This window comes from Amborella trichopoda, chromosome 1 (genome assembly GCF_054954075.1).
Source record: "Amborella trichopoda isolate Santa Cruz 75 chromosome 1, AtrichopodaSantaCruz75HAP2 v2.0, whole genome shotgun sequence".
NCBI lineage: Eukaryota > Viridiplantae > Streptophyta > Magnoliopsida > Amborellales > Amborellaceae > Amborella > Amborella trichopoda.
The window spans coordinates 59,654,387-59,674,129 of NC_142336.1; the positions used below are offsets into that span (position 1 = coordinate 59,654,387).

General features: G+C 34.9%; 2 protein-coding genes across 5 annotated transcripts; one reads left to right on the plus strand and one right to left on the minus strand.

Moving 5' to 3' along the window:
• Positions 1-1,855: 1,855 nt before the first annotated feature.
• Positions 1,856-6,821, plus strand: GPX5 (glutathione peroxidase 5). Of its 2 annotated transcripts, XM_011627392.3 has the most exons (6): positions 1,856-2,165; positions 2,318-2,394; positions 2,694-2,755; positions 4,190-4,308; positions 6,289-6,456; positions 6,636-6,821. In XM_011627392.3, the coding sequence occupies exons 1-6, from the start codon at positions 2,106-2,108 to the stop codon at positions 6,666-6,668; spliced, it is 519 nt and encodes a 172-aa protein (XP_011625694.1). In that variant the 5' UTR covers positions 1,856-2,105; the 3' UTR covers positions 6,669-6,821. The 2 variants fall into 2 exon arrangements, with proteins under 2 accessions (XP_011625694.1, XP_088706703.1); XM_088850577.1 differs by lacking the exon at positions 2,694-2,755 and having other exon boundaries at positions 1,936-2,165.
• Positions 6,822-8,316: 1,495 nt separating this feature from the next.
• Positions 8,317-17,859, minus strand: LOC18440585 (ELKS/Rab6-interacting/CAST family protein). Of its 3 annotated transcripts, none has more exons than XM_006850723.4 (9): positions 17,789-17,859; positions 17,048-17,114; positions 16,453-16,591; positions 15,576-16,330; positions 13,047-13,220; positions 12,808-12,924; positions 10,882-11,061; positions 9,334-9,380; positions 8,317-8,895 (listed from the first exon to the last, which is right to left on the minus strand). In XM_006850723.4, exons 2-9 carry the CDS (start codon positions 17,093-17,095, stop codon positions 8,535-8,537), a joined length of 1,821 nt encoding a protein of 606 aa, XP_006850786.1. In that variant the 5' UTR covers positions 17,096-17,114; positions 17,789-17,859; the 3' UTR covers positions 8,317-8,534. The 3 variants fall into 3 exon arrangements, with proteins under 3 accessions (XP_006850786.1, XP_020526957.1, XP_020526956.1); XM_020671298.2 differs by having other exon boundaries at positions 16,453-16,539; positions 17,731-17,811; XM_020671297.2 differs by having other exon boundaries at positions 17,731-17,811.
• Between the last annotated feature and the right edge of the window lie 1,884 nt (positions 17,860-19,743).

A 19,743-nucleotide genomic window follows, 5' to 3' on the forward strand; every position in this document is an offset into this window, starting at 1 on the left:
AGTAGTTTTATTAGGGAGACGTGGCCGCAGCTTCGGGAGGGAAGAGCGTAGGAGACAGAAAGGACGAGAGAGAGTGGTTACGGTTTTAGAGGAGACGAGGGAGAGAGAGAGATGGAGTTACCTGAAAAAGCGCCAGAGAAAAAGTACGGGATTTGTTTTGAAGAAAAAATATGGGAATGGGAGAATTACCAAAAAGAAAAAAAAAAAAACCCTTCAAGTTTATTAATTCTATGCAACTTACCCTAATTTAATTTTGTTTCTCATTTTTTTTTTTCAAAATATATTTTCTATATAAATACCCTCAACCAAGTAATAATAATGTCTAAACTACTTTGCTTTGTTTTTATCTTACCTACGCTTCTCTCTTCTATCTCATCAAAATAAGGGATCCGGTACTATGTAAGTGCAATCAAGCAGTAGGGCTCTGGTACTGTGTAAAATGCGGTTACCCCTGGTAAAAAGCGGTGCGGGCAGTTGCAAAGGTGCGTCCGACAGTAGATGTTACCGAATTCCACGGGTAAAAAGCGGTACGGGCAGTTGCAAAGGTGGGCCCGACAGTAGATGTTATTGAATTCCACGACTTTAATACTATGTAAGAGACGGTTCGACAGTACTGAGTTTTGATCGGATAGTTATCTTAGGTCAGCATCGTCCCCTCCGACAATATGCTACTGGGTCCAAAAGTTGATGTTAAATCTGATAAAAATGAGTTTTGTATACAAAAAAGTATTTTTGTCTAAAAAGAAACTTTTTTTCTCTGGTGGTATTTATATAGAAATTTGTTCGTACTGAAAAAAAATGAGAGAAAAACTTAGGTTGCATACGTTACGTAAAAAAAAATGTGGTCTTAAGGGTTTTTTATAATTTTTTTTTTGAAAATTTAGGGACAAATGTGAAGGTGACCTGATGAATGGTTTAACCGACGACGGGTGATTTTATCCCGAGATGGAGTCTTGATCCAACGGCCCATAACTAAAACGACCCTAAACCTGCATATTGAAAATACACATTTTCATTCCCCTAGAAAATAGGCCACTAACTTAACTTTTTAAACGAGTAAAAACGCGTGTGAAAAATGAGTGGTGGGAAAATCATTCAAAATCCCAAGGCCCCAAACAACCATGGAAATGACAAAAACACCGAAATTGAGAAAAATGAATTGAATAGGTGAACCGTGAACGTATGGCAAGTTTTTGAGTTACTCCCTGTTATAAAGTTTGAGGCTTTATATAATCCTTAGGCTTTAAATATAGGGTGTGGTTTGTATAGAGCCGAGGCTCTAAACAATCAAATTAGAGTCCACTTTCAAATAATGTTGAGAAATATAGTTTCAATAGTAGAAAGTTTTGTGATAATCTTATATCATATTTTAAATTTTAATTAAAAAATTTAAAACTTAAAAAATAGTGTGGATCGAGTAGATCTATGAAAGCTTGAAAATATTAAAAACTGAAAATCCAAAAATACGTTACAAGATGCACTATTTTTAAAACTTGAAATCTATTTTTTTCTCATGTCCATCTTGATGTCGAGATGATAAATTTGATGATATTTCAACATCAAAACAACCTATTTTAGAGAAAATTTTGAAGTAGGTTCTAATTTGATTGTGTAGAGGCTAGGCTCAATATAAACTTTTCCCTATATAGGTATTTAAATTTTAGGGTATGATAGGGTTGAGGTGTTTAGGTCCCACGCCACATTTTTGGGTGCAGGTCTAGGTTAGGGCCGCATATCATATTTTTCAGGTCCGGGCCCTAACCCTAAAATTTCATATTGACAAAATCGTCTTAGGTGACTCAATGCAAGTATCAAGACAAAATGAATCTAGGCAGGTTCAATTGTCATTTTCAATAAATGAGGATGGATTTGTCATAATAATTAAAAGCTGGTGGGTGACTTGATCAACTTAAAAGTAAGGTTGTCTTAGTGCTCTGGTACCAATTTACGTGTACCACAACCCTGTAATCTGAAAATAGAAAGGAAGAAAGAAAAGGACAAGCCCATTCCTTTGGAATTTTTCTTGTTTTTATTCGTATACTTTTTTGTTATTTTTTTTCTCTTCTATTTTTTATATTTTGGTGCTCATTTCTAATATCACCATCATGGGGAATCAATCCTCAAATCCCCTTTTTGAGGGAAGCATCCATGAATTCACAGTCAAGGTATGTCTTTTTTATTTTTTATATATATTTTGCATTTTTTTCTCTCTCTCTAGATTCCCATTTCGCTTCACTTTTCAATAATTCAATTCCTTGCATGGGTATTAATAATCTTTTCTTTTTTTTTTCCTCATTTTCTTTTGTGATGAATGCAGGATTGTAGCGGGAAAGATGTAAACTTGAGTAATTATAAGGGCAAAGTGTTGCTTATTGTAAATGTTGCTTCAAAATGGTACAATTTTTCATAGACCCCAATTTAATCCCCTTTATTAATTTTTTCTTTCTTTTCTTAATTTATATTTATTTTGCTTTATTCTTTCCATAATTATTTTTTGAAGTAATTTTTCCCGGTTTTTGTGAATTAAAACTCAATTTAATCTTCTTCATTTTTTTTTTTTTTTTTGTGCAATCCACTTTTTCAGTTTTTCATTTTATTTTCTTTCTTTCATCTGTCGCCATTTCTTGGGTTTTATTTAGCATGATCATGGTATGCTCTTATCTCTGCCAAATACTTTGTGAATTTTGATTCAGTGGGTTCGGGAGTTTCAATTACCCTCAATTAACCAAGCTTTACAAGAATTATAAAGACCAGGGTAAGACGCTTACATCCATGCTTTTATCTATTTTTTTGGCCTTATTCTTCACTCGCTCTCTCTCCGATGGACCAGATTGAATGTGTGCTAATCAGTAGTATTTGAATTTTAATCATTTTTTTAGAAATTTAAATCACATGAAAGTTGAGATGTTTACTCTTCTCATCAAGACGTACCTAACAAAAATATTAAACAAATAATTCATAAAAAATAAATTGATCAAAATAGCCTTGAAATTTTCAAGGGTATTAGATTTTTTTTATAATTATTTTTTTGATATTTTTATTAGATATACTTATTTTTAAAAAATAAACGCTTTAAATTTTAAGTGATTTGGAAATATGAAATGCAATTGTAATAATTGGATCGGCTCAAATTTAATTTGGGTTATATATATATATGATTCCCAAATTTGACAACTGATATAATCTGGGCTATATATATATATATATATATATATATATATATATATATATATATATATATATATATATATAGCTCTAAATTTCAAGTGATTCGATAATTGTGACTGTGCGATGAACCTTGGACATATATTTTCGCCTATAGGCTTTGCGTAGTGTTTATATATATATATATATATATATATATATATATATATATATATGGTATAGAGCCAAGGCTCTAAACAATCAAATTAGAGCCTAACTCAAACATTTCATTAGAAGAGGTTGTTTTGATGCCCAAATATCATAAAATTGATCATCTCGATATCAAGATGGATGGATATGAGAAAAAAAATGGATTTCAAGTTTTGGAAATAGTGGATATTGTAACGCATTTTTTGACCATCAATTTTCAAGATTTTTAAGGTTTCATAGATCTACTCGATCTACGCTATTTTTTAATCTTTAAATTTTATAATTCAAGATGAAAATATATTTCAAGGCTATTACAAAAATGTCTAGTATTGAAACCATATTTCTTGATACTATTTAAAGGTGGGCTCTAATGTGATTGTTATATGGGAAAAGTTTATATAGAGCCGAGGCTCTAAACAATCAAATTTGAGCCTACCCTAAAACTTCACTAGAAGAGGCTGTTTTGATGCCCAAATATCTTCAAATCGATATACTATTTTTTAAGCTTTAAAATTTATAAATAAATATGAAATATATTTTAAGGCTATCACAAAGATTTCCAATATTAAAATCATATTTCTTGACACTATTTGAAGGTAGGCTCTAATTTGATTGTTTAGAGCCTAGGCTCTATACAAACCGCACCCTCTCTCTCTATATATATATATATATATGGAGTTGGATGGATTGATTATTGTTTTGAGAAATACAAATTTCTTTACCACTTATTCTTTTATTTTGTGACACTTAATTTCTTTAGAGTAGAAGAGTATTGATTAGTTTTTTTTTCTTTTTTAAAAAATGTTGAAATCATTATCTTTCTTCTTCCTTTCAGATTTTGAGATTCTAGCATTTCCATGCAATCAGTTCCTCCGCCAAGAGCCAGGGACAAGTGAAAAGGCAAAGGAGTTTGTATGTACAAGATACAAGGCAGAATTTCCGGTTTTTGAAAAGGTAAAAACATGCATGAAATGGGAATAAATTGTGCCACAATTTGTGAATTATGTTGATTGATGCTTTTAGATTATGATCAAATTGTAGTTGGAAAGAAAAGAAAAGAAAAAGAAAAAAGTGAAATTTGGTTTTCTTTCTAGTTAGGATACTCTTGAAACTGGTTATTGTTTATTTTGATCGGTAGATACTTGAACATGTGGCATTCATTTCCATGTTGAAAAGCTCTAGGTAGCTAATTTAGGGTTCTTTTACATTGTAAGTCCATTGTCAAATGAAGAAGTATAATTGGCAGGCAATGATGTGGAAATATGATTGGTTGTTATAACCATTGTTCGAAAAATTGAACCAACTTCGGAAACCAGCCAAGGGTTGGTTTTGAGTAACTGGTTCAACTGGCCTAATCGGGCAGGTCCAGGCCGGTCAAAAAAATGTTACAAATTATAAAAAATATATTTAAAGCATGATTAAACAAAGCACACCCAAATGAAGTTGAAAATTAGTGAAAAAAATAGATTTTAAAAATTAATTTGTGTTCAGGGGTATTTTGAAATTTTTAGAAAAGATGAGAAAAATATAAAAATAAGTATTTATGGCCAAAACATTTTCTAGTCTTTTCTAAAGTGATAAAAAACGTTAAAAAACACATTAGAAACAAATCCATTATTTTTTACGATTTTATATACCTTTATTATTATTATTTTTTAAATATCCTGCAGGAGCACCAAAACCGGATCGGCTAGTGCCTGGTTCTAGTTGGACCAACCGAGTTTGCGAACACTAGTTACAACTAAACTTGAGTATCATGTTGTTAAGGGTAATTTATCTCCATATCTCAATATTTTGAACCTTTTTGAGTGTAATGTTGATGAGAATGATGACTTTGTAGTGAACTAAATTCGATCCTCTTTGAATTTTTTTTAAGACTTCCTTTTTTAGTGTAATGTTGATGAGAATGATGAATTTGTAGTGAACTAAATTTGATCCTCTTTGAATAAGGTGGATTTCATCTTAATGTAAATTGAATTGTAAACCCTTGTTAAGTTTGCAACAAAAAGTGTGGTTCAATATTGGCTCAGTTATTTATATGTTTATGCTTAATTAATGCAATAAACAAGGGAAGATAATAACCCAGTCTCATTTGAATAAAATGAAAGTACATTATTTATCAATGCAAAAGAATTTTGTTTTTCCTGACCGGAGGGATGGTGGCTAGTCTTAGCTTTCAAATCCATCCCATATTCCTGTGTCTGGCCAGGCCACAAAAGAAATTATCCACCACCCATTGTTCTGAAAAAAGATATAGGTGAAGTGTATGATGTGGACCGTTTGCTTTTGGTAGAAGAAAGTCACAATCATTTTTAGCCATTATATGTAAATCAGGCGGATAGGGATGCACTGTTAATTATTTTCAAAAGATTTTTTTAAACTTTGTGACACTCGCTTAACAACCTGATTTTGCATTGGATGGCTATGAGTGAATGTGACCTTCTAGCACCGAGCATAAACCACTTTATAGTATACAATCCCAAATATATAGTAGCCTTAGATAAAGAATCCCTCTCTACAAGTATGAATTTTTTTCCTTTTGCTGAATGTAAGTATATCTAAATATCATTTAGGAGAACCATTATGCCCTTATTTTTTTCTTTGACTAGTGAAAGCATGGGAATTGAACCTTAACCATGGATTTTCATACTAGGTATTCTATAGCCCATATCTCTAGACCAAACCCTTTCATTCTTATGGCATGTACATTTTTGAGTACCTGTATTTATCAGAATGATTTTTTTCCTGTTTTTTTCTTCCATGGAAAGTTCATCGAGTTAGCATGTTTTAGTTGCTTCCAATGAGACTAAACCGAACTTCATAGACAAAATTACTAGTGAAAGTGATGAGGGATTATTTCTCAAAGTAATTTACTGTATGTATGGGCAGACCAATTCTTATGGGCAATATTGACTGATATTATTATCTTTGCAGGTTAACGTAAATGGCCCGAACGCTGCTCCCCTATACAAGTTCCTCAAATCAAAAAAACATGGATTCATGGGTGACAGGATCAAATGGAATTTCACCAAGTTTTTGATCGACAAAAATGGTCTTGTCATCGGCCGTTACTCTCCTGCAACCCAACCTTCATCAATGGAGGTGAGCCATAGCATCATTCATCTGCAATTTAAAAAGTTTCCATCTGTAGCTCAGCAAATTGATGTGGCCATTTTTTCTACAATTTAGCGAGTTTTCATCTGTAACTTAAAAAATATCTGTGGTCCCTTGATTCACATATTAATGTGTATGTGTGTGTGTGTTTATGTGGAATTTTGCAGGCTGACATCAAAAAGGCACTGGGGCAAATCTGAGAGTCCAAGCTTTGTTGCTCCATTTCCAATGGCCGGTTCCTGTAGAAATTCTTTGGAGGACAGTGTTATTAATTCTTTCTTTTCAATTGAATAATCATTTGTCTATACAATTTTGCATGTCCGTCCTATTAATGAAAAGGAAAAAGTTGAATAGAGAGGTGATTTAACATTCAAGTTCAGAATCTCCCTAAATTACAAGTTCAGAATCCAAATCTCAAATCTCCCTAAATTAGTAACTGGAAATTCTCAAATAACTGGAAATTCTCAAAATCTCCCTAAATGGCAAGTTCAGAATCCAAATAACTCTCTCTCTCTCTCTCATTTCTACTCTCTCTCAACCTCATGCACAGAACGTAAACTCGCTTTCATACAAGCAACTCTCGTACTTTGATACAAGTACGGGTAAAGTTTATCACCCTTAAAACTGTCAAAATTACAAGTTTACACAAGGCATACCTTTAAATTTGCCCAAAGTTGCGACACCCTTAAACAGTCAAAATTACACGTTTATACAAGGCATTCCTTTAAATTTGCCGAAAGTTGCAATTCAAGCCTTGCGGCATGAAAATCCATTGTCACCAATGAAATTTAAAACTCTTAAAATGACGCAAAATCGAGCAAATCCATAAATTTGAAGATTGAAGGTCTAGATCATTTTCATGATTAAAATTTTTTTTTCTTCATATCCATACATTTTGAGTTCAAGATGATCGATTTGAGTCCAACATAAGAACACAATGTTTTAAAGGATTTTTGAGGTGCGCCTTACTTCCACAATATAGAGTCACCCCCTTAGGTAAACTTTTTCCCTTGCACATTCTCTTTATATCTCACTTTCGGTAACCTTTTTCCCTTGTACATTCTCTTTATATCTCACTTTCATTCAAGGGCATGTATAGTACCTTCTCTCAAGAAGGTAGTACACATCTACTTAGTAGAAGACCCGTATGGGAGGATTTTTTACTATTGGAAACCACTTAAACTATTAGATGACTATTTTTCGAAGGAGAAAATTTGAATTTTAGTTCTAATACTTGGATCTCACCTTTTATAATTTCGATAGTGTTCATTCAATCTTGAAATTATTTTTTAAGTGCATAGAAAATGCAATTAGGACGTTTTTTTAATTGAGGCTTGTCCTTTTGAAGCGGTCCCATCCCTAAAATTTGGAGAGCTGAAGTCAATCCTAGTTGGATCTTACCCAATAGAGAGTAAATGGATGGTTTTCGCTTTACACAAACAGCTCTCTCTCGTACTTCGTACCTCTCTCGCTCGCTCTCTCTCTCTCAGCAGGACAGCCCACCAGAGCAAATGACCTAATTCTCATATAAAACAAGGAAACCCTATAAAACATCATCACATAATAATCATTCAATGAATCCTACTCCATTTTTCTCTATCAAAAGCCACACCATCAGTAAAACCAATAAACTTTTTAAAACACATCCAAAAAAACTTCGAAGAAAGAATTTGAAAAGACAATTCGCCTAACCAATACTCTCTCAATGTCAAAAGACCAAAATACCTCCTCAATTCATTAATTTGGCCAAAGAATATAGGACATGGGGCATATATGTGCAATTGCTCGACAACGAACACATTGAGGGAGAAAAAAAAATAGACGGGTATACTAGTATGAAGACTAACCTGCAAAACAATTCAAATATATTCCCCATTTATGCAGAAACTTTTTCAGGTTAAGATGCCTGTCAATAGACCTTGTATTTACATGACAAAAGAGATAGAAGATTCTCGGCCATTGCAAACTGAACCCAGACTTCATGAAATAAAAGGAAAAAGGATTAAAAACGTGCACCAGTCATAAAAGCTAAGCATCTCTGTATCTTACTGAGAGTTGAGATTAACTCAATTAAATGTAAGTTCATCTTCTAGGAAATGCCATCCTTCTTCAGAGGAAGACTTTGCCTTCTGATCACCGTCGATTTTGCTCTCGATTGTTTCCTGACTGCTCGACAAATCTCGGGACGCAGTTTCAAAGGACTCACTGAGCCCATAGCGGTTAGGCACCGTGTTAAATTGGGGGCGCCAGTTACTAGAGTCCAGAGATCGGCTCCTCATAGATGAGGTAGAAGATGATAGGACACTTACTGCATCCTTGTCCTCTGATGACTTTGGCAGTCTAAGACTCATCTCGCCTATCTTAAGCCCCTTATCGAATTTTTCTTTGAGGGCACTCACGTCCTCGCAAATTACTGAAATCTCTCCTCTGCAGAAGAAAATGCAGTTTTAAGTAGGACTTTTTTCTAGATAGGAGGAGCTATGGAAATGACACTATCACAATGATAAAGAAGACATGCATGAGATTTTTTCTAGATGGGAGGAGCTATGGAAATGACATATCTAAATGACAAAGAAGACATGCATGACAAGTTATCTGTTCAGGGGAATTAAAAAAAAAACTCGAAAGCTATCACCAATTTTACAAGACTGATGCATGTGTATTTCTGCATTTGTTGTATTTTGGTTGTGAACAAACAACAAAATATTGCCATTTCTGATATTTAATTGTAGCCCAATAAAATATTTTACAGTGTGCGTTTTGCACACAGAGAGACAGATACGGATACTTTCTTTTAAAAAGATAATAACAGAAGTACTCCCATTTCCATAAATAGTTTAAAACCAGCAGAGAATTTTAACTTACTGTAGAGTGTCAACTATTCGGCCTCGGTCAATCAAGAACTCACGTAACTGCAAGAGAAGCAGATATGTCATTATCACAACGATTAACAGAAACAGGAAACATGCAAGAAACATGAAGAATTTGGCGTCCAAATCGAGACCCCACAATTCACTTGAGCATTGTTAAAACTACTCGTACCAAGTAATTGGAGGACTCGCGTTAGTTCACATTCTATGAAACAGTTTGGATTTCTGGATTTTCTCTCTCTGATTGATAACAAAATGAGCTTAGATTAAAGGGTTTAATTTTACTTCTAGGATATTTCATCACAATTCATATTAATTTTGGGATGCGGTCTCCACAGTTCACTTGAGCTCATAAAACATTTTCTACCAGTGACTGTAGAACATATCAATTCACTTCTTAACAGTTTGAATGGCTGGAATTTCCTTTTCTTGATTGATAACAGTATGTCACAATGAGCTTAGATTTCTAGATTTAATTATATTTTTAATAGTTCATCACAACTCAGCTATTGATGTTGGGGTTTGGTCTCTATGCTCAGAGTATAAGTTGCAACTCTTAACATCCATATTTGAAATCCAGTTGACCACCTAAAGAAAATGTCACAGTTCTTTTCCACTATAAAACAGAAGTCCTCCCAAAATACTATGGAGAAAATAAGTCATTATGGTCTTTTCCACTATAAAAAAGTAAGTCATCCTACAATACTATGGAGAAAATAAGCCATTACACAAAACATGCAGTTTGAATAATTGTGGATAATATCTCTCTTAGTCCCTGATACCTAGTTTGAACAATTATCGTTTAAATCTCTCATAGACCCTTTTAAATGGAGAATAGGAATCCAGATGGGCAGTTCAAGCTTTTATTCAGATTCAAGAGTTGGAAAAATTAGTCCTAAACCCAACATAATACCACTGAATTTTGGAATTTCAGAATGACCATCTTGAACTGGATAACCTCCCATTCTCTTTGTACAATAGAAAAATCTCTATAACAACTAGACTCTCAAATAGAAAATCAAATCTAGCTTCTATTTTCAGATTGAATCTACTGGATGAACTGTTTAGATTTTGATCCTCCTATATAAAACTGTATAAAAAATTTCACTCCATTTCAGAATACAAAGGCCAGGATATGGAGGTGTTACTTATAAAGTAGTTATGGAATTCCAAGCCATTCACCATAACCATGGCAACAACAAATGGACAAATTTGAAGTTTTGAACAATATATGTCATACAAAGTTAACCTTCTTCAAAAAACAATACATGTCATACATTGGGAAATTCAGCCTCATAAAATGAGGAGAATTTGCTCATTCTAACCAGTAATTTGATCATTTCCTATTAACAGGGGCCATATCTGAGAAAGAAAGAAATGTGGTCTTCGTGAACATTTGACATTTGTTTGGAGTGTACTTCAAGAAAATTTGAAGACAACATGATTAAAGAAATTGAACTACATCATCCATAACTTTCAAGCATACCATTATCAAAGCAGAAAACATAAAAAGAGAGAAATTTCAGATTAGTCATCTTCTTACCTTCGAATTTTCTTCTGCTGCTTGCTGAAGTTTCTTGGACTCCTCTACCACCTTCTCCATGATAAGTTCTTGTTCAGCAAGAGCAGCAGATGCAGCATCTTCCTTCAGTTGTTTTTCTCTCTCCGCGGCTACTCTTTGTTCTTTTGCAGCCGCAATCCTCACTTCTAGATCGCTGCGCATCTGGGTACAATACATTCATAGTTAGAAAAGCAATCCAATCATAGCTACAAAACAACATCTCTCTCTCTCTCTCTCTCTCTCTCTCTCTCTCCCAAAGAAAAATGCAAATGAGCACACACGCTCGTGTGAATTTATAAGTGCAAAGCTTGTTATCCTGCAGTAAGATATGACAGACAACATCCATTTTTCCATCTTACTCCTCTGACTGGAGTACAATCAACCATACCACAATACCGAAATGGAGTAAGTAAACCCTTTAATAATTAAAAGCAATATTACCCACACACGTCTAGAGATGTACCATGCGTACCTCAGTGTTAAATGTGACATCCTAGAATTAAGACACAGGAGGACACAACTGTGTGCGTCAATGGGATAATCTAATATTAACAACACCTAAATTCGAAGGCTAAGTTTAGAATTTGTGAAGGGTGGTTTGTTTTTTTTTTGTGTGTGCACGTGCGTGCATGCCTGTGGGCGTGGGCGTGTGTGTCTATATCTGTCTGGCACTTGAAGTGCCGGAATGATATACTCAAAAAATAATCGTGCTTTGTAGTTCGGCACTTGAAGCCAAAACAAGAACCACCAAAACAGATAAATAAATAAAAGGGGAGTTATAACCCTCAACCCTCAATGTGGCAATGGTTTAGATGGGGGATACCCCCCTTCCCCCACTTTTTTCACTCATGGAAGAGCTTTTGTTTTTAACAAAGATGTCATATCTTCAAATCTTGTTGGGCCAGCTTTCACTTCCATAAACCAAGACACCCCATGTCCGAATTGTATCAACTTTCCTATAATGATAAAAGTGTTGTACAAACAAGTGTCCCACCCTGGTATCTAGGAGTTTCGCATCATGCTGACAAAGCAAAGTATGTCTAGACTAGGCCAATTTTGGAGTGCCTGAGTAGTATATGTTAAACGCATATTGCGCAAACCACGATCTCAAATTCTGATGTCTTACCAAACCTACATGGACCCAACATGTGTCTAAGATCTAAAACAAAAGCAGGCAAAACAACATTGGCACCAATTACATAGAAGTGACATGCATGATCCCAAATATTGAGACATAAGATGCAAGCATGATTTGAGGGAAGCGCCTTTATTACCATTATTAAATTCTTTCAGCTTTCTACAAGTATAAGCTCATGATGAACTACTAGAGTAAGCCTGAATCATGACCCGTCTACTGTAATCCTATATTTTATATTTTAAATTATAAACAAAAGTGTCTTATCCAAAATTTCAGAATTAATATCTTGATGATGCATCACGACATGCTAGAATAGGAGGAACCAAAAATTCATTGTAAATGTCATTATCTGAGCTTTATGTCAGGCATCTCTTACATCCTATTTCTGCAGAAATTTTGAAGCAAAAGCAGCACATAGGTGAAAACTCCATTGAAATGGCATCCTACTATAAATTAAAGAACATAAATAGTCTTCTTCAAAATTCTCAGAATTTATATGTTGAAGATGTATCATAACATGCTAGAGTAAGAGGAACCTGAACATTCATCCTAAATGTCATTAGCTGAGCTGTACATCAGAAATTTATTAATTACTAGTTCCGCAGAAAATTTTAAAGCAAAAGCAGAATGTGGATGAAAAAAACCCATTTAAATAGCATCATCAAAACTGTACGTCTGGCATGGATTGACATGCATGTTTCTGGATGAAATGAAAAAAAAGAAGCGGACCCAGCAAATAGATGGAAGGGGATATATGGCAGTTAACTCACCTCATCAATGACATGAAGAAATTTATCTTTTTCTTCTGACAAATGCAAAAGACGGGATTGAAGTTCCCGTGCCTCAGTGGCTAATATAGATTTCTCTCCATAAACTTCCCCAGAATGCTGCCAGATGACAAATAGACTCAGTGCTTTCTTTCTTGTTCATGGGTTTTAAAGTAGACAACATATAGATAAATAATCATATCATTCAAATTCACTTGAAAATTGAAGCTCTAAGCGCTAACCAAATCATTAGCCTCTTTTGCACGTGATAACATCTGTTTAAGATCCTCCACTTTGGTAAGGATCTCTTGAGCCCCTTGATCTGCTTCTTTTTTAGCTTGTCCAGCGGCTTCCTCTTGAACCTCCGCCTCTTTGACCAAACCACGCAATGATTCCATAGCATCTAACAAAGTTTTCTGCATTTGAAGACCATTAGTAACTTCATTAATTGCAACAACGTTTTCATTGGCAGCAAATCCAGTTATTTCAAACGTTTCAACAACAAATCATCTAAGGGAAAATCATACAAATACGAAAGAAGGCAACCAAGGGAGTTCTGATTTCAGTAAAAAGAAGTAAAATCAAATTTTAAAGTTCGAATATAAAGGAAGTCATATTTCAGAGCTCTAAACTGGCATAAGGAAGCAAATAGAGGGCTTGAAAACAGTGATACAGTTGTATATCGCTCTAACTATGTAAAATTGATATCTGAACTTTTGAAGGACATGCCCTCCATGTCACAAGAGGGTATAAGGAAGGAGATAAGATCCATCCATGTGGTAGAAAAGCATGCCTAAGAGAGTTAAAATTCTAAAGATTCTGTAGATGAACATTAAAAGGCCATAAAGGTGGCTGATAAGTTAAAAGAAATTCTTGATATTCCATATACCTACGATATTCTTGATACTCTTGACAAGTTATTAGGATGGCCACCAAATGGGGTCCTCTGAAGCAGACATTCCAAGGGTACCTGCCTACCTGGTCACCACCTAAACTTTGGGAAAGGCCTTAATTGGCAAGTCCCTGGCATTAAAAAAATAAGTGGGAACTCAACATGTAGTTTTTATTTTTCGATTGCTGGAACCTCATACATGGTTTAACTCATATAAGGTTATGGATTTAGCTATCCTTATCTACTGCTATATATGGGAAATAGATCATCAGCAATTGAATAGGAGAAAGACAATTGGATAACATAAAATGAGTTGCCAATTATATGGGTGCAGTTGGCATACGGATGCATTTGTAGCTGTAGAGGTAAGGTTGAAGCAATCCCGTTCAAGTATTTCAATGGCTGAGATTGCGCACTAAGACCAAGGGGAAGACCAGCGCTCACCGGTGCCCCAGTTTTCTTCCCTCTACCCATTAACTAGAGAGAGAGAGAGAGGCAGCTGGGTTTCAATAGAGAGAGAAAAGGTCTGATATGCATTTCTCTCAGATCTGCATCCATCGTTGTTTTAAATTAGGAAGTAATAGAGAAAAGGTGTAGAGAGAAAGTTCTAGAGAGAGAAAGTGTTTGGTGAGAGAGAGGGAAGTGAGGTGCAAAGTGCTCAATTTCTGCTGCACTCTTCTGCCATGGTTGCTTATTTTTCTCTGCAATTTTGCCGAATTTCAGTGGTTTTTGCAATGCATTCTGCGATGCTTGAAGAATGGGTGGAGAGGGGCTCTAATGGTGAGGCCTGTGAATTTGAGAAGAAAGAAGCCAGTGAAGAAAAGGAGCTTTCTGTTCTTCCGAGACACACCAAGGTGTGGTCATTGGTAATACTCGTGCCAAATCTGTGTTGTGGGTCTTCAAGGTGTTGTGAAAAAGCCAGTTGGTCTTGGAGGGTGGATTTTTTTTGTTCTTACCAATGGCATGGAGGTGAAGTTACAGACGAATGCCTTGAGTGTTATTGAAGCCCCCACTAGGTATTCCCGATTGGAAACCAAAGCCCAAACCAGAAACCACAAAAAGGTGAGGTTTTTTTTATTTTTTTATTCTATACAAATGGGGCTTATGCGAAACCGCCATGGACTTTGCACAGAGAGTAGAAAAGGTAAGGTGGTTTTCTTAAGACATGGTGCAGAGAAAGGGAGACTAAGAAACCACCATTGACACCACTAAAAATCCCCTTTAAAAACAAGTAAGGAGCTTTCACCTGAAAAAGTTTCCACTTTTCTCAGTTTATATCAATGATCAAGACCCATACGAGAGAATCATGCAATGCAAAACCGCCATGGTTTTGATGAGAGAGAGTGGTGTAGGGTGGAGACAGAGAGACGCACAACTGGAAGGGTAACCGGTTGCTTCTAGTTGGAAGTATTGGCGTATGACATTCAAATGTGAAATCTGAACCATCCAAAATATTGGAAGGTTTATAAGGCTGCATCCTTAGCCATTGACGTAAGGATGCAACCGTATATAAACTTTTCCCCAATCATATACATGACTTGGAGCATACGATGCCCATCTACTTTCACTACCGTAGAAATTGGCAGCAGGTTCTTTGTGTCTCAACTTTTAGGTCATATTATCCAAGTATCTCAAGTTTTGATACAAAGCATGTGAAGTGAAAAAAAAAACAAAAAAAAGACACATATTGAACTGTGTGCAAATTAACCTAAATTTAAAAGACAAAAATTCCAAGATCAATCTTAGCTCCTAAAAAACACATGAACTGCCACAGAATCACTAAGCCATTCCAATAGTTTCTCATATTACATCCAGGCTTCAAAACTACCACTGGCATAAAGTGTTACAAGATAATTCTAGAATGGGAAAAAGACAATACCTTATAGTTCCTTGATTCTCCAATGAAATCTTCAAGATCTTCAACACTCGGGGTATGAGCAGATTGGCTACTCACGCTTGAAGAGTGATTCTCATTATCTATCCCTTCAGAAGAAAATTCATTGTCAAATGTCAAAATCTGAACATCGCTCCCCAAGGAGCCTTGAAGTGGAGGTTCCTCAGTGGCAACAACATTCCCCAAGGAACCTTGAGGTGGAGGTTCTTCAGTGGCGATGCCAATTTCACTAAATTCCTTATAATTGTGAGACTCTCCAATAAAATCTTCAAGCAAATCAATATCAAGACCAGATTTGCACGCTATAGTTGGAGATTGATTCTCATTGTCTGAATGAGGTAACTTATTGTGACATATCAAAAGTTCAACATCACTTCCCAAGGAACCCTGAGCAGAAGATTCCTTGCTTGCTACGCCAAGTCCACTGAAGTCCTTTTCCAATACTAAAGACTCCAAGTTATCTGCCCTCTCTTCATGATGTAGCAATGGCTCGACCTGGATCAACACGTTGTTTGCAAAAGATTCAGCCTCCAAGTACGAATCATGATGTTCACCCTCTCTACCTTTATCAGATGCTCCCACAGATACACTATTCGAGTGTGGTAGCATGGAATGAAGGGAATCATAAGAAGTATTGGCTTTATATGATTCAGTGTTCATTTCAGAAGATAGAGGTGAGTGTGATTCCTTCGATGAAGAGTTCAGTTCCTCTAATTTGTGGTCCCCATTCTGCATTTTATCTGTCACCAATTATCGAAAGATTATGCAGAATAATAGCATTAAGAAGCAATCCACACTTTCATCAAGAAACCAAATCCACATACAGAGATAAATGGACTATCATAATATGCAACAGAATTACCTTCTCCTCCCATGTTTTCACGAGGTGCTTCCTCTAGATATTTAATATTTGGGATAACATGGTCCATGAGAAAATCCATCGCAGCATCTACATTATCAGAATGCTCAAAGGCAACTGCTTTTAATATTCGCAAATCAATCTGAAATTATTGATAACAACCAAACAAACAAGGCAACATGAATAAAAATATACCAAATCCAGAAAAATTAAACAAGCTACAAAAATGATAGCAAATAGTGTCAAACAAAGATCCATGATATACTCTTTAACATGATAATTGTCAATTCTATCTTTCTGGTGTCATTATTTTACATAATTTTCTTTTAATCCACACACGTTCACTCCAAAATCGTATCAATCAAGACTTAAACATGATGATGTTAGGATTGCTAAAGACGATAGATAGAATCAAACAAAGTAAAGTAGCAAACTCATCGACAATATACTTAGCTCATTGATGAAGCCATCGAAACCCACAAAATTAAGCCCTTAATTCTATTCACCCAAAAATAATCACAAATACAATAATTCTTTTAAGAATAAATAGCCAAATAACAAGTAGAGCATATCCATAATCGTGAAAAGGGCATCATACCTGAGGAAACACTTCTTGCAACACATTGAACACAGATTTGGAGTCCATTTCCTTCTAATCAATCAATCTGAAAAAAAATAAAAAATAAAAAATAAATAAATCCAACATCTGCAAGCTTAATACTTAGTAACATTTGAAATAACCAAAAAAAAAGCTTGAAATATAAACAAGGAAATAGAGAAAAGAAAACAACAAAGTACATAACAAGGTCACGATACTCCTAATTTCCTAAAAACCACAAGTGAGGATTCACTTCAGAAAAAAAAGTACAAAACATTATTATTATAAAATTAAGCAAAAAAGCAATCAGAAACTCCTCCAACTTGATAACTCATCTACAAAAAAAAGAAAAAAACACCAGGAGTTGCTGATAAGAAGGCCGTCCCAATTAATTAATTTAATTTTCAAGATTCTCATACAAATCATCCAATGGAAATGACTATACATCACGATCAAGAACAGGAATAACTCCTTGAAGAATTACAGATCAATATATATAAAGTAATTCAAGACACAACAAACAATTGGAAAAAGTCCCGATTACAGTTTAAGCATAGGTTATTACAGAATAGGAACAACAACAAGACCATGGCCAGTAAAAAATTATAGAGAACATGTTGAAATTCAAAGAAGAAGAATTTTCATGATCAGCGATCATCTGATGGATTATTCACCAAACATACCATAATCCAGCAATCAATTCAGAGAGAGCGAGAGACTAAATGGAGAGAGAGAGCTTACCCACTCAACCAAGCCTTTGCATCAGAAATCGAACAGTCCGTTTGCCCCTTTTTATTCATCGCGCTTACGCCATTACTACTTACTCTCTCTATCTCTTTTTTAAGAGAGAGAGAGAGAGAAGAGGGCGATGTAGTCCCTATCTTTTAAGGGAATAGCAAAAAGGTCTTAATCTTTTAACTAATGACGACGCTGCCCCTAATTTTGATGAGTTTGCAATATAAGCTGTGCTAAGATTTTGTGCACCAAGAAGTCCAAAAAGTAGATTAATATTCCACCAATCGAACGTGTCTTCTTTGTTAATTCCTTGAAAAGATTAGTTAGGTTTAGAAACTCAATATAAAACTAAGGAAATTTTTAGGTTTTTACTATGTTTATATTTACATAAAAGGAGAAGTTTTAAGGAGGTTGCAACTTTAAAATGTAGAATCACATATGTACCTCAAAAATCTATAGGAAATATTGTTTTAATGTTGAAAAAACCCTCTAATCGATCATCTCGACATCGAGATGTATGAATATGAAAAAAAAATATTTTTGCGTTCCGAAAATAGTGCATCTTGCAACACATTATCTAGATCATCCATTTTCAAGATTTTCATATATTTATAGATCTACTTGATTTTAAATATTTTTGCTTTTTAAAATTTTTTAATTAGGTATGAAAATAGATTTTAAGATAATACTAAAATAAAATTTAACAAAATTACATGATAAAATTTTAAGGTACACCTTAATTGCATTGTTTATATAGAAACCGCACCCTTACATAAATCTCACTTTTTTTATTTTAAAATTTTTGAAATTGAGGATACTGGGTGTTTGATGCAGTGCGTAACATAATTATTGGACTCCATCTCGATTTATTTCTTCTTCTTTTTAAATTTTTAGATAGTAAGATCTAAGTATTTAAGTAATTAAATTTTAATTGTTTATTTTAAAAATACATATATAGTTGAGATGCATAAGGTTGCAATCTTAAACAATCAAATTAAGGTCCACCTCCAAACTTTGTCATGAGATGCAATTTTATTATCGAAAATTCTTAGTATAGAGTGAGAATCTGTTTTTATCTTTAGGTATAAAATTTTAAACTCTAAAAGTAGATTTTGTAAAGGGAAAATTGCTAAAAACCCCCTAAAATATACTCTCTAGACACTCTACTCCCAATCCAAACTTTTTTCACTTCTTTTTCTCAAAAACCATCTTTCCTAACTAATACCCCCAACTCAAAAAGTGAGAACTTTTTTGACAAAAATACCCCTACGTTCACCGTACGAACAAATCATTTGGACAGATCCTAATAATACTTTCGTCGGACCGCAATTGATATTTGCCAGACTTACGACATATGACTGATTGCATTTCTACAATACCGGACTGCTTATTTAGACAGTGATACGTCGGACCATAGACTATTAACGCCGGACCACCCTACTCATGTATCTAAAACATCAAACCGAGACCATAAAATGTCGGACTTACGTCTCCAGTAGTAAAATCACCGGAGCGAAGTTCTGTAACGCCGGATTGCGAGTAAGATATTGCTAGGCTACATCGTCCCAGTGTTAGATAGATCGACCATAACGCCGGAGCGAAGCTGTGAAACGGCGAACTTAACATCATTCCAGAAACACATACCGAACTGCACATTGCAAACGCCGGATTGACTCCATTCCAGTAAGTAAATTGCCGGAGCACTACTTCAAATCGTCGGATTGCCTGCATTACCGTAAACATATCGTCTGACAGCGCACATACACTACTGGACAACTGCATCAAAACGCCGAAGTGATTTTATTACAGTACGCAAAACGCCGAACGATGCCCACAAAACGCCGGACGACACCCACAAAATGCCGAACTGCCTACGCAAACGCTGGATCGGCAGTTAAAAAATATCGGATTGCCTATACAAATGCCGGACTGCCTACGCAAATGCCCTTTCTAATGTAGAA

What these genes read in the sequence shown, in the direction of transcription:
- GPX5 (XM_011627392.3), top strand. Translation starts at nt 2,106, where the DNA reads ATGGGGAATCAATCCTCAAATCCCCTTTTTGAGGGAAGCATCCATGAA. An exon ending in CAAGAATTATAAAGACCAGG is followed by an intron (nt 2,756 to 4,189) that starts GTAAGACGCTTA and finishes TCTTCCTTTCAG; the next exon opens with ATTTTGAGATTCTAGCATTT. An exon ending in AATTTCCGGTTTTTGAAAAG is followed by an intron (nt 4,309 to 6,288) that starts GTAAAAACATGC and finishes TTATCTTTGCAG; the next exon opens with GTTAACGTAAATGGCCCGAA.
- LOC18440585 (XM_006850723.4), bottom strand. Translation starts at nt 17,095, where the DNA reads ATGGACTCCAAATCTGTGTTCAATGTGTTGCAAGAAGTGTTTCCTCAG. An exon ending in TGAAAACATGGGAGGAGAAG is followed by an intron (nt 16,331 to 16,452) that starts GTAATTCTGTTG and finishes AATTGGTGACAG; the next exon opens with ATAAAATGCAGAATGGGGAC. An exon ending in TTCTTCATGTCATTGATGAG is followed by an intron (nt 11,062 to 12,807) that starts GTGAGTTAACTG and finishes TATTGTACCCAG; the next exon opens with ATGCGCAGCGATCTAGAAGT.